Source organism: Pelodiscus sinensis, chromosome 8 (assembly GCF_049634645.1).
Source record: "Pelodiscus sinensis isolate JC-2024 chromosome 8, ASM4963464v1, whole genome shotgun sequence".
NCBI lineage: Eukaryota > Metazoa > Chordata > Testudines > Trionychidae > Pelodiscus > Pelodiscus sinensis.
Window position 1 is genome coordinate 57,160,001 of NC_134718.1, and position 12,801 is coordinate 57,172,801.

General features: G+C 41.9%; 1 protein-coding gene across 10 annotated transcripts in view; it reads left to right on the forward strand.

Annotated features, from left to right (window-relative positions):
* FGFR2 (fibroblast growth factor receptor 2) overlaps nucleotides 1–12,801 on the forward strand; it is a 131,361-nt gene that overhangs the window by 84,491 nt on the left and 34,069 nt on the right. For 5 of the 10 annotated variants that reach the window (XM_075935341.1, XM_014573599.3, XM_075935346.1 and 2 more), the window contains 3 exons: nucleotides 722–912; nucleotides 4,947–5,091; nucleotides 7,301–7,503. In XM_075935341.1, the coding sequence (XP_075791456.1) occupies nucleotides 722–912; nucleotides 4,947–5,091; nucleotides 7,301–7,503 (539 nt within the window). Of the gene's footprint in view, nucleotides 1–721; nucleotides 913–1,750; nucleotides 1,890–4,946; nucleotides 5,092–7,300; nucleotides 7,504–12,801 lie in introns of all 10 variants that reach the window. The other 5 variants (XM_075935342.1, XM_075935347.1, XM_075935343.1 and 2 more) reach the window with 3 other exon arrangements.

Here is a 12,801-nt window from a genome sequence, read left to right on the forward strand (position 1 = left end):
CCTATTCGACAACAAATATCTGCTAGTCACAGTAGCATATGGACTCCTTTTGTAGGTTCACAGACTATTGAAGTAACAGTTAACTGATAGTATATCCATCATGGTATTGAAGATAATTCCTTACCCCCCTAAGCCATACTGAGAATAGGAACCAACTTTGGTATTTCTGATGCTGTGGTTGATAAAAGATTACTTTTGTTCACTGTATTTCAAAAGTCAACTTAATTTTTGTTCATGTAATGCCAAAAGTTTGATACCTAGGCAGCTGTTTTAATAATGCCTGTAATAACTTCATTGATTTTAGGGCAATGAGTATTTAATTTTATAAAGTGATAAAACTTTTTTTCTGGTTTTATGTTAAGTAAAATAAATAAACTCAAAAGCTCTTGTTATGCTGAACTGTAAAGTTAAATTTATTTTCCTTTTTCCTTTTTATAGGTGGCCCAACCTTGGAAATAAATGTAAATTTTGTTAAGCGACCTCTTTTTCCCCCCCTTCTAAATGGGTATTCTTTGTACTACAAGTGTACTACTCAAGTGATTTCCTTTGAAGTGTAGTTTTTGTTATACGTTTTGGCTGCGGAGTTATTTCAGAGTAGTCAGCCAACAGGCTTACAGGGCTTTCTGGCTTGAGTTCACTAACAGTGTTTTTGGCAGCACTGCTTATTTATTTATGCATCTTTATTTTTTTCTCTCTCTCTCTCACTCCCTCTCTCCAACAGAACGATCACCACACAGGCCTATTCTCCAAGCTGGCCTACCAGCAAATGCCTCCGCAGTAGTTGGGGGTGATGTGGAGTTTGTCTGTAAAGTGTACAGTGATGCTCAGCCTCATATTCAGTGGATTAAACATGTAGAGAAGAACGGCAGTAAATATGGGCCAGATGGATTACCATATCTTCAAGTTTTAAAGGTGAGTCTTTCCAGCATTCAAGTGGTTATTTGGAGCATGGAATATATGTTCTGTGAATCCAAGAATTTTGAGATTGGGTCTTCTGTTTTCAAACAGATTAACTTAAAAAAAAAGTGCATTATCTTACAAATGCAATACTGTGTTGAAATTTGCTAGTTTAAATGCTAATTGCGCTAGCTTATGGATAGTCTGTTGTTTTTTCACGATTTCTTAAATCCATTTATCTCTCAAATAATGTATGCATGTTTTATACAAAGAAGTGAAAAGCCACTAAAAGAACATCAAGGATATTTATTTGTAGAGATCATCCAAAGCAAACCAAAGACAATCTACTCTCTCTCACATTTCTCGAGCCTCTTCATTTCAAAGGCCCCATAGTAATGATGAGATCTGCTGCCAATGTCTGTTGGCACTGCTGGGTTCTCAGCACGAAGAGCCTTCAGAGATGTCCATTTTTCATCAACTTGATGTGACATATCAATGGCACAAGGTTATTCTTCTTGGCAGGAATTCTAAGGAAGTTCGTTTAAGGATATTCTCCGTTACGAAGTTTTCCAAACTGGTTGGCAATGCCAAGAATCCAACCAGCTGTATACCATGTTATTCCATGTAATTAATATGCCAGCTCTGTGCTCACTTCCCCCCCATTCTATTAATAACTCCTCTTAATTACTTCTACTTAAAAGAAAAACACCCCCCAAACCAATATTTTGACACTGGTATTGACACTAAATGGAAGAGATGTTCTCGTGGAGTATTGGTGGTGGGACCATAAACAGAATAATGTCCATATTGGGCAGCAGTTACATTGTTCTCCTATGTTATTGGTCTATTCTAGCATTCGGGGATAAATAGTTCCAATGCTGAAGTGCTGACGCTGTACAATGTGACAGAGGCGGACGCTGGAGAATATATTTGTAAGGTCTCCAATTATATAGGGGAGGCCAACCAGTCTGCCTGGCTCACTGTTACAAAAGGTAACAATGTTTTTTAAAGAAAGCTGGATGTAGAAGCTGGAAAAAATGGTGCTTTGGGAGACTGCAGGCAGCTTGTAGGATAACTCTTTGGCCTTGGTATATTTATAATCCTCCTTTGGTGATGCAACTGGTATTATACCAGCAGCCATGGAAAAATTCTCACAATAGTCTTTGTCTGTGCTCTGTGTTTCCTGAAGCTGATCTTTCTTAACAGTTTTATTCTCTCTTCATTTGATGTCTGTCTCTGCGTTCAGGTTTGTCGTTAATGCTGCATATTTCATTATAAAAAACAGGGTTGTATTACATGTTAATGTTTAATTTTTGCTACAGCAAATTATATATATATATATACACACACACACACACACATACATACATACATTTATATCAAGACAATAGTACAATACTTACATTAAGTATATTAAGTAAAATAAATAAAAACTCAGAAGAATTTATGTTGACAATTAGTACAATATATATTTTTTATTCATTGATGACCTTCTACATTACATGTACATAAATTCCATGTGATTTATTTCCCCCCCCCCCATTACTTTGTTTTAAAATAACTATAAAGATTTTGCTCATTCTTTCATTTAATTCAATTTAGTTGTTCTCTATGTTCTGACCTAGTTCCTCCTACAAATCAATGCAGTGCTATGCCCCTGTTGAACATTTGGTAAAATCAAGGGCTAAACGTCTTTCTGGATTAATTCGGTTTGTACAAGTTTGGATAATAGATTACACAAAAGATGACTTGAGACGTGATAGGTATCATCAATATGAAACTTTCCAAAATTGTAATTCAGTCAAAAATCATGAGGAGTTAATGTGTTCTGAGATTTTTATACAGAGGCAGTCCCCGACTTACGTGGATCCGACTTATGTCGGATCCGCACTTATGAACGGGGCTTTTCTCGCCCCAGAGCTCACGGGTGGCGGGTTGCCACCTGTGTCCTCCGGGGCGAGAAAAGCTTCTCCCGGTCTCCCTGGTCTGCGGGGGGGGGGGGGTCCAGAAAAGCTGCTGGACCCCCCCCAGCAGACCAGAGACACCTGAGCAAAGCCGCCGCCTGGGCAGCTTTGCTCGTTTGCCCGGGAGCAAAGCCACCCAGGCGGTGGGACCCCCGCCGCCTGGGCGGCTTTGCTCCTGTCCCCCTGGTCTGCTGGGGGGGGGGGGTCCAGAAAAGCCTCTGGACCCCCCCCAACAGACCAGGGGGACAGGAGCAAAGCCTTGGCTGTCCCGCTGCGGGCGTGCTCCAAGGCTTTGCTCCCCGTCTCCCTGCAGACCAGGGAGATGGGGAGCAAAGCAGCGGAGGACGCCCGCAGGGGGACAGCTCAAGCACGCCCGGGCTGTCCCGCTGCGGGCGTGCTCTGCGGCTTTGCTCTCCGTCTCCCTGGTCTGCAGGGAGACGGGGAGCAAAGCCGCGGAGCACGCCCACAGCAGGACAACCCAGGCGTGCTTGGGCTGTCCCGCTCTGGGTGTGCTCCACGGCTTGGCTCCCCGTCTCCCTGGTCTGACCAGCAGACCAGAGAGATGGGGAGCAAAGCCTCGGAGCACGCCAGCAGTGGGACAGCCGCGGCGCGCCTGGACTGTCCCGCTGCCCACGTGCTCTGCGGCTTTGCTCCGCGTCTCCCAGGTCAGCAGACCAGGGAGAGGGAGCAAAGCCATGGAGGACTTGGGCGGTCCCGCCACCCCCGTCTCCCTGGTCTGCTGGGGGGGGGGGGGGGGGTACAGCTAGTGCCCCCCCCCCCCCAGCAGACCAGGCTTTTCTTGCCTACCCCTGGGGTAGAGCAGCTGGGGGCTGCCGGGTTGGTCCCGCAGCGCCGCACCAGACCAACCCAGCAGCACCCCAGCTGCTCTGCCCCAGGCGTCCTGATTCAGCTGCTGCTGGTCAGTTTCAGCAGCGGCTGAATCAGAACGCCTGGGGCAGAGCAGCTGGGGTGGTGCTGGGTTGCTCCAGTAGCGCCGAGGAACCGCGCTACTGGAGCAACCCAGCAGCACCCCAGCTGCTCTGCCCCAGGCGTCCCCAAGTCAGCCGCTGCTGAAATTGACCAGCGGCTGACTACAGGAAGCCTGAGGCAGAGTTGCTCTGCCCCAGGCTTCCTGGAATCAGCCGCTGATCAGTTTCAGCAGCAGCTGACTTGGGGACGCCTGGGTTTCTTAAGTTGAATCTGTATGTAAGTCGGAACTGGCATCCAGATTCAGCCGCGGTTGAAACTGATCAGTTTCAGCAGCAGCTGACGCCAGTTCCGACTTACATACAGATGAACAAACCTACAGTAGGTTTGTTCCGACTTACATAACTTAAGAACAAACCTACAGTCCCTATCTTGTGCGTAACCCGGGGACTGCCTGTATACAGTTGGGTTCTTTTGATTTCCCTCCTGATTTTTAAAAAACTTTTAGGACTTTCTAACTACTCCTTCACAATCACCGGCTTGTAACATATCATGAGGGAAAAAATAAAAAGCAGCACAAGCATCTGAGATTGTCTCAGAATTGCATGATTCTAGAAGATGGAGTTTTAGGAAAAGCACATCATGAGGCAAGATAATTGAAAATTGTGAGACTTGGCAGCACTGCACAATCTATCATGTTTAAATATAATGTGATGGAAAAGGAACTCTTAAGGTCATATTCTGCTCAAGGTAGCGAGCAAGTTGTTTGTGTATGGCATTACTCTCTCTGGTAGCTGAGTGGTACCAGAAACTGTCCTACTTCATTTTCTGTGTTTTTCTTTCAATGTACTTTTATTCTTAAAAAAAAAAAAAAAAGGAAAGAAAACTAAGTGTTGTGGGTTAATTTTTCCATGTCATTTGATTGCATGCATGTTTAGGTGGTGTGTTTAAGTCTGGTGAAGGGTGTTGATTACTCTCTGAGGTGAGCTGGGACCTGTTGGCAAACACCTTTTGGATGAGGAATTTGTGGATGGGGAAGGAACTTTGGATCTGCACACCTCTGACTTCACAAAGTGCAAAGCCCTGTGGTTCCACAGCCCTGTCCACAAGAATTCCCACAATGTCTAGCTTTTCTCTTGCTTCCCTTTTTTTTTCTAGGCCGCCGGTGTTAACACCACGGACAAAGAGATTGAGGTTCTCTATATTCGGAATGTAACTTTTGAGGATGCTGGGGAGTATACATGCTTGGCGGGTAATTCTATTGGGATATCCTTTCACACTGCATGGTTGACAGTTCTGCCAGGTATACACTGCTCTCTTTCAGTGGTTTTTCCTCTTTATTTTCTTTGTTGGTTGCTTCGGAGTTAGCACAGCTTCTGTCTCAGAAATGGGGCTGTTATTATCTTCAAAATTTTTAATTATTATTTTTAAGGGAAGTAGCCTTGATGAATCTTACAAAACAGCTCTTAGTCTGCAGCTATGAAAAATGTAAAGGACAAATTGAGCCACTCTCAGGCTTAATTTAAACATCTTTACATTCATCAAACAAGGAAATGTATCTCTTTAGCACTTATAAGATGCTGAGAATCAACACATTAATCCTCAAAGATTTTTCCTATAAGAGGAAATTCAAGATTACCTTGGTAATTTTGAAAGTAATTTGGCCATTATAAAGGACATTTCCATCAAAATCTCTAAGCCATTTAATATGATAATGTTCAACTTTTACCTATAGCCAGTGTCTTGTGAGAATCATTGGGTCGAATTTTAAAGCCAAAGAATGTATACAGAAGCAGTGTATTATATACCTTGGGAATCGGCTCTGTGCATCTTTCAACATTGCATGTTTTAAGAGAACGAATAGCAAAGCAAAGCATGTCCTGGAATGCTGGGATTGATGTTTTTCTTGGGAGAAACAAACATCAATGTGCTCTATTGCCTGAAAATTGTTAGCTGTCAGAAAATGTAACCTTTTAGTTTATTTCTGTGCTAGTGAAATTTTCTTATGTGTAACATCTACAATGCTACTGCCTTGATATTACCTTTGAGATAACTTGAATGATATGTGATTTGCTGGGCCATTACGTACTTCAGCATTAATTAGTTCTTAATCCTAAGAAAAAGGTGCAGTTACCTGCATGTGTCTTGCATAATTTTATAGTGGAAATTTGTGCTATGTGAGTGAAATGTTCTTAATAACTGTAGACATTTTGTCTTTATTATTCAAATGCATTGGACAAAACAGTTCCATTATATTTCACTGTCCTCTTGCCCAGTGAACTGATGTCTGCATGGTTCATTCATCACTAAGCAGTCAGACAGTGCTTATGCTGAGCTTGCTTCTGCTAGCAGTGTTTGCATTTTGCAAGTGACTGATTAGCATCTTTTAACCAATTTGCTTGAATGAAATATGATGTTAACCGAAGACGAGGTGCAAGAAAATGAAACCTTGGATGTGCACTGCTTGCAGAGTGGCACTTGATTATTATGGTACGCTGCCTTTTTGGAGGCATATTCCAGATGAAGGCTTAGGTAAAGATGAACTTAGAGTATTTGCATATGTAACCATCTTGAGGATAACTTCAAAATCCCACACATACATACACAAATCTTATTGACTTGTAATCACAGATGAAGTTAATAAAAAAGCTGTGTTAGTAACTATAATGTAAGTCGGACTGAAGGAGAACTGTTAAAATGTGTTGAAAACAATTCCCTCATCATGCTTGTTAGTTTATTCTCTTTTAGTCTGCAGATGGGCTCTTCAAAAAAGTCTAAGGAAATTAGGCACCCAACTAACAATGAATTGACTAAGAGTTAAGCAGATAACTCCCATCAACTCATTTAAGAATCCCAGCCTGAGTTAGGAAGCACACTTATCATAAGGGGCTTGATTGGTCCTTCATTCCTTGTGCACTTATTTCCCAGTGGAAATCTTGGATATGCAAGCAATGCAGGCTCATTCCCATAGAATGTTCTGTTTAGTAGTCTATAAGCCTTTCTTTTAGCCCAATTAAATGAATACATGTTTTGTCCGTAAATGTGCATACGGCTGGATAGCAACGCTAAATAAAGTGCTCTTGTGAATTATTTTGATTTTAGTCTGTTATTTGTTGCTATCAAAAATTGGTTTAACTATTTATTCATCTGAAGTGAATTATGTGCTGATTTTCTCCTTCTTGAGAGGTTGGCTTATTAGTCAGAATTGGAAAACAAACCTGGGCATAGTTTTATTTTTTAGCACTGAATTCATAATGAAAGAAAATGCATTATCCCCTCTCCACACACACACACAAATTTCGTGACACAGCAATCTGGAAAAGGAGACCAATTGTACCGGTCGAGATGTTCTAAACAAGTTCTTTGGAGATTTACAGTATTCTGTATTCCATGAAATCAATGCATGAAGTCCACATGTAAATTAATGTCATTTCAATCACTGTACTGATACATGTTTCTGCTGTGTGCTAACTCTGTGGCATGATTCTTTCTCCCTCAAAATTGCAACCTAGCTCCTGAGGAAAAAAAAGAGTATCCAGCATCCCCAGACTACCTGGAGATAGCCATTTACTGCATAGGGGTCTTCTTAATTGCCTGCATGGTGCTGACAGTTATCATATGTCGCATGAAGAACACTACCAAGAAGCCGGACTTCAGCAGTCAGCCTGCTGTGCACAAGCTGACTAAGCGCATTCCCCTGCGCAGACAGGTAACAGAAAGTAGATAAAGAGTTTACAAAACTTTTACCCCTGCACCCCACCTCCAACCCCTTCAAAAAGAAATTATATATATGAGAGAGTGAAAGAGCCATGAAATTGATTTGATAACATCAGAGTTTTGATATAGATTCAAATCAGTTGTGAACAAAATTGCCATTCTAGAGATGGTTTCAGTGCCTAAAATAATAGGAAGCCAGAATATGGAGCGCCTCAATGTAATGTAGAGAATGTGCCTCAAGTGAAGAAGAGAGTAGGGGATATGGCAGGAGTAGGGACATTAAAAATGAAGCATGTTTTATATTGGAAGTCTAAGGGAGAAATGTGCTTGATGCAATTATTGCCTGATCCACAGTGTTCATTGAAGTCAGTGAAAAATTTCCAGCTGGTTTAAAAAAAAATGGGTGTCATAACAGACCCTTAGTTAATTTTACTTATAATTTTGTTTGTAAGGTACTTATCAGTGTATTAACTAGATTCCAGGCAGAAAGGAAATTTTAAGGAAGCATTTCCAGTAGGAAGGAAGGAATTTCAGTCAATCATAACCCTAACCAAACACCCAGTACCAGCTTCAGAAATACATAGGACCATAATCAAATAGAAGTGGGGGAGAGATTAAGCAAATTCCCAAAGGTAATCTGATTAAGCTGCGGATGCATTTGGAACTCGCCCGTAGGGAAAAACTAATAACAAATTTGAAACATACATCACAAAAAAAAAGTTACATGAAACATTCATTGCATCTATTAAACCAAACCTTGATTCATCATTGGCAATAAAAATCTCTGGAGAGGGAAGTACCAGGAACTACAAACCAGTCAAGCAAGTAATAAGCATTTTGGCCTTGTTATAGGTCCTGTGTGTGCCAAACCAGCAAGATTCCCACGTACTGTCCTCTTTTAAAAGACTTGTTTCTTTTGTGGTTGTAGTTTAATATGTTTTGAATTTCTTGTTTTTAAGTCTTCAGAAGAAATGGGCCAAATCCACAGAAAAGTCACACTCAGATTTCTAGTGACTGGGGATTCAGAGGGTCCGGATTTGGGGGTTTGCTTAATTATCAAAAGTGTAGGGGCCATCAGCAAAGTTTAGATTCGAGTTCTGGTTTCTAATGTTCAGAAGTGTTTGGCCCTGGCTCGTCTTTGGTTCAGGCCCATTTACAAGATGACTACAGGTTGGACCTCCCTGGTCCAGCACCCTTGGAACCTGAGTGGTCCCGAACCAAGGAGTTTGCAGGACCAGGAAAGGTCAGACTCCTCTCTGGGCTGTGCGCGACCCCAGAGCCTGGCCTCCCCACCCTGCTGCTGGCCCCATGCTGGGTTTCCAGGGGTCAGCCTCTTCGGACCGGAACTCTCGAGCCTCCACTGGCCCCACTTCTGCCAGGGTTCCCTGACGGCTTGGGATTCCAGCCTGCTGCACCGGGGCTCCCTGGGCTGGGGCTCCCTGGAGCTTGACTCCCCACCCACCACAGGACCAGCCTTTGCTTGCCCAGCTGGGCTCCCCAGCACCCTCAGGATTCCCAGCTGGCTCATGCTCCTCACTTCCGAGGCTCTCTGGTCCAACAACATCCGTCATCCTTCTGGTCCACAAATGTTGCTGGACCAGAGAGTCCCAGATTTGGGAGGTTCAACCTGTAGTTTGTACAAAACTCCTGTTGTTTTTGCAGGCTGACCCAAATAGTATATCATTTGTAATAATGAGTGTCCCTCATTATGTGCGCACACTGTTTTTTAGTGTATTTTAAATGTATTTTTTTAGTCGATTTTTAGATGCTTAATTTGAGAGTGTCTGAATTTCTTAAGTTATGCTTTTTTGTTTGCTTTATTTTGCTGGAGTTCTAGTTTTTCTGGGTTAGTAACACTGTGAGAGGAGCCTTATGTTGCAATATTTTAGTCCTCTAATCCTGAATACAGGAAGTGCAGAGGTTCATAAAATTTGAATAGGGAGAGAAAATGCCCAAATTTTGTTCAAACCTTAAATATGTTTGGTTTGTGATATGGTCAAAGATTTTTATCAGTTCTTATTTTATTTGAATGTCTTTGTTTATTATTAATCATTGTAATTCTTTTTCTAAACTGTCTTGCATTTGCATTTGATTGCAAGTTAGGAGAGAGAAAGTTTGATGTGACTCCGAGAGCCCCGCCAATTAAGCCAGTGGAATTCGATCGGTTTATCTGAAATAGCCATGACATGTCTCTGCTCATCACATAGATACATATTAAAATTTCTATGTCAGTTTTTCTTCACAAAGAAGGCCTTTTAAATGTAGCCCCTTATCCAGAAAAGGAGATGTGTATCAGCTCCTACGATAAAAGACATTTATTGGACTGTGGCCTGACTGACAAGAATTGTACTGAAATGAAGAAAGGTTGATGACAGAGAAAAATACCATAGAACTCCTTTGTATGCCTTCAGTGTCACCAACCATGCTTAAAGCTCATTGTCAACTCAGCTTTTTCCGATGGCAAATACCTTTAGATTGGAGTTGGTTTGGTAGGTGTCCATTCTGTATGTGTCTGATATCCTATGCCCATCATTAGTCGTAAAGTTATGCCATGTGGAATGCCTCCAAAACCCTTGTGGTTTTCTAAAGTATGTTTTATAATGAGCTTTTCACGTTAATTTTTGTGGGTCCATTTCTGTGTGCTAAATTTACTGAGCAGAGTAGTTCACTTTTAGAAATGGGAGTACTTATTTTTAAAACAAAATATGTATGAAAGGGATGACTCAGTTGTAACCCAGTAATGTCAGTTCTGATACACTCAGATTTTGAGTATTTGTTTAACAATACTCTTATTCCAGTGCTTTGTGCCCTTGTTGTTTTTTGATGCACCGTGAGGCTTTGTCTACAGTATGAGCTAGGGGTGTGATTCCACCTTGTACATGCAGTTGTGCTAACTCATCAAGCTCACACGAGCATAAATAGGAATGTAACTACAGTAGCATGGGAAGCAAGTTACAGTAACATGGCTTTACCATGCTGAACACTCACCGCTGATTTCAGTCAGCCTGCTGTTTATGTATGTGTGCTAGCTCAGTGAGAGCTAACCTGAACACGTGTATAACATTAGAGGGGAATCATACCCTGAAGTCATAATGTAGCCATAATCTTGGCATTTTTATGCAATCTGTATTCATAGGTGACTCGGGACAGCAATCAGGATGTGCACCCACCCCTTGTTCCCTGCCAAAATTTTAATTGCTAAATGGGATGCACCCTCCCACCTCCTCTGGGTGGCCCTCCTTGCACCTCTTCCCCTGCAGCACCAGTCGCCCCTGTCTGTATTCATGTTTTGAAGGTGTCAGTAATTGTTTATATTAAATTACAGTCTTAGAAGACTCATTTGCCAGCATCCATGACTGCTAAGTTTACATTTCATGCTATTGTTGATTTCTAAGCTTTAGGTAACTGTTTATTTTCTGTATATTGAAAAAGTGGTTAGATTTCAGAATAGATGCTACAAATCAAGAGGGGAAAAAATAGAGGATATTTTGTTTAATAGGCTTGTGTTTCTGGATTAATCAAACAGGTCTTTTTTGTTGGGACACTATGTTTAAGCAGCTTGTTTGTGTTTCAGATAGTCTTTTTAAAAAGTTTTGCAAGGATTTGATAGTAAACCCGTATTTATCTGTTCAGTTAAATAAAAGATGATGAATGGTCTGTCTGTCTGTCTAATCTATCTATCTAATCTATCTTGTCTAATCTATCTATCTATGTTATGTAAGAAAAATACTAAAACAAGGGATAATTAACAAAGTGCATGACCCTGAAAACCACCCAGCATGGGTCTCCCTCTTAGTCGTCTTTTCTCAAGACTAAACATGCCCATTTTTAACTTTTCCTTTTAGGTAAAGTTTTCTAAATCCCTTTTTTTCTTTTATTTACTCTTCTCTGGACTCTCTCACTATTTTGTTCTAAAGCGTGGAGCTCAAAATTGGACACATTACTTCAGCTCTGATTTCAGCTGGTAGACTCTAGATAGTTCAGTAATATAGTGCAAATAATAACTAATAAACCACCTCTGCATATTCTAATTTTTCAGTCTGTAAAATGGTCAAAATTACTTAGCATCCGCCTCTTAGGGTCTTTTTATTATATAAAGTGGCATTTATTAATTCCCCCAATGTAGTTAATTGTGACCATTTTGCAAGGAGGGGTCCTTTTGTTGTATTTAAGCCTTTACTTGGTCATTCCTACATGTATTATATTATAATGAAAAAGGCCATAAAACCACTACCCCAAGTCCTAAATCTTCAGAGACATGATGGCTTTTGCAATTTCTGTGGAGATACTAAACATACTTACTGGAAGGTAAAAGTTAAATACTGTACATAGACCGAAGCTAATGACTTTTTAAGATTTCATGTCCCATTTGAAAAGAAATACTGCTATTAGAAACCACAGAAAACAATTAACGGCACTCACAATGTTAAAAAAAATGTCAGCAGTTCTGTTGGGTGACTATAATGGAAACTGGTCATTCTTTGGAGATTAATATGCAATTTTCTATGTTCAGGCAGCATACGCTCTGATAGAAAACAAACAAAAAAGTGCCATTCTCAAAGAATTATTTTTAACCACGCATTGTTTTGTGCATATTTAAGAGGAAACTTGTGGCATCGCCACCATCACAGCAAATGTAGCCACTTAGTCTGATCCCATCAAGTCTGGAGGATGATCAGGCCAATGTTGAAGGGGATGCACAAGAGTTCAGAGCCACTTTGTTAGAATAGTTCTCTCTCATCTAACGTGCCGCCACCATGCTCCCCACACGGCGGCTTGTACCTGGGCCCCGGCCGCCAGAGCTGATGCCACCACCACTCACCACGTGGCCAGCCTTCGCTGCAGCTCCAGCCCTAAGGAAGGGCTGAAGCTAGGGCCAGGGCAGCATGGTGGCTGCTCTTGGGGTAGGGTAGCAGCCACTGCATAGCCCTGCTGAGGAAGCGAGCAGCAGGCAAACCACACTGTGCGAGGAGCCAGCAGCCCTCCCTTCCCCGCTGCCGCTTCTGGCCCTCCTTCTTGCATGAGGCTGCCAACTCCCATTACCTGGTATGCGTCACCCATGATGGCTGATGCTTACCAGGTAACCGGTTCCCCATTCACATCTCTAGTGCCAGTGGCATTCTTTTTGGGAGTAACTGTTCATAAGGCTGGCAGGTGAATTGCTTCTGGAATTGGGTTACATGACTTCAATCAGAGCGTAGGTCTCCAATTGTCACTTTGTTGTATAGCCTACACACCTAGCGTGGTTCACTGTCCCATGTAGTGGCACTTAGACCACTTACAGTGAGAGGTAAGA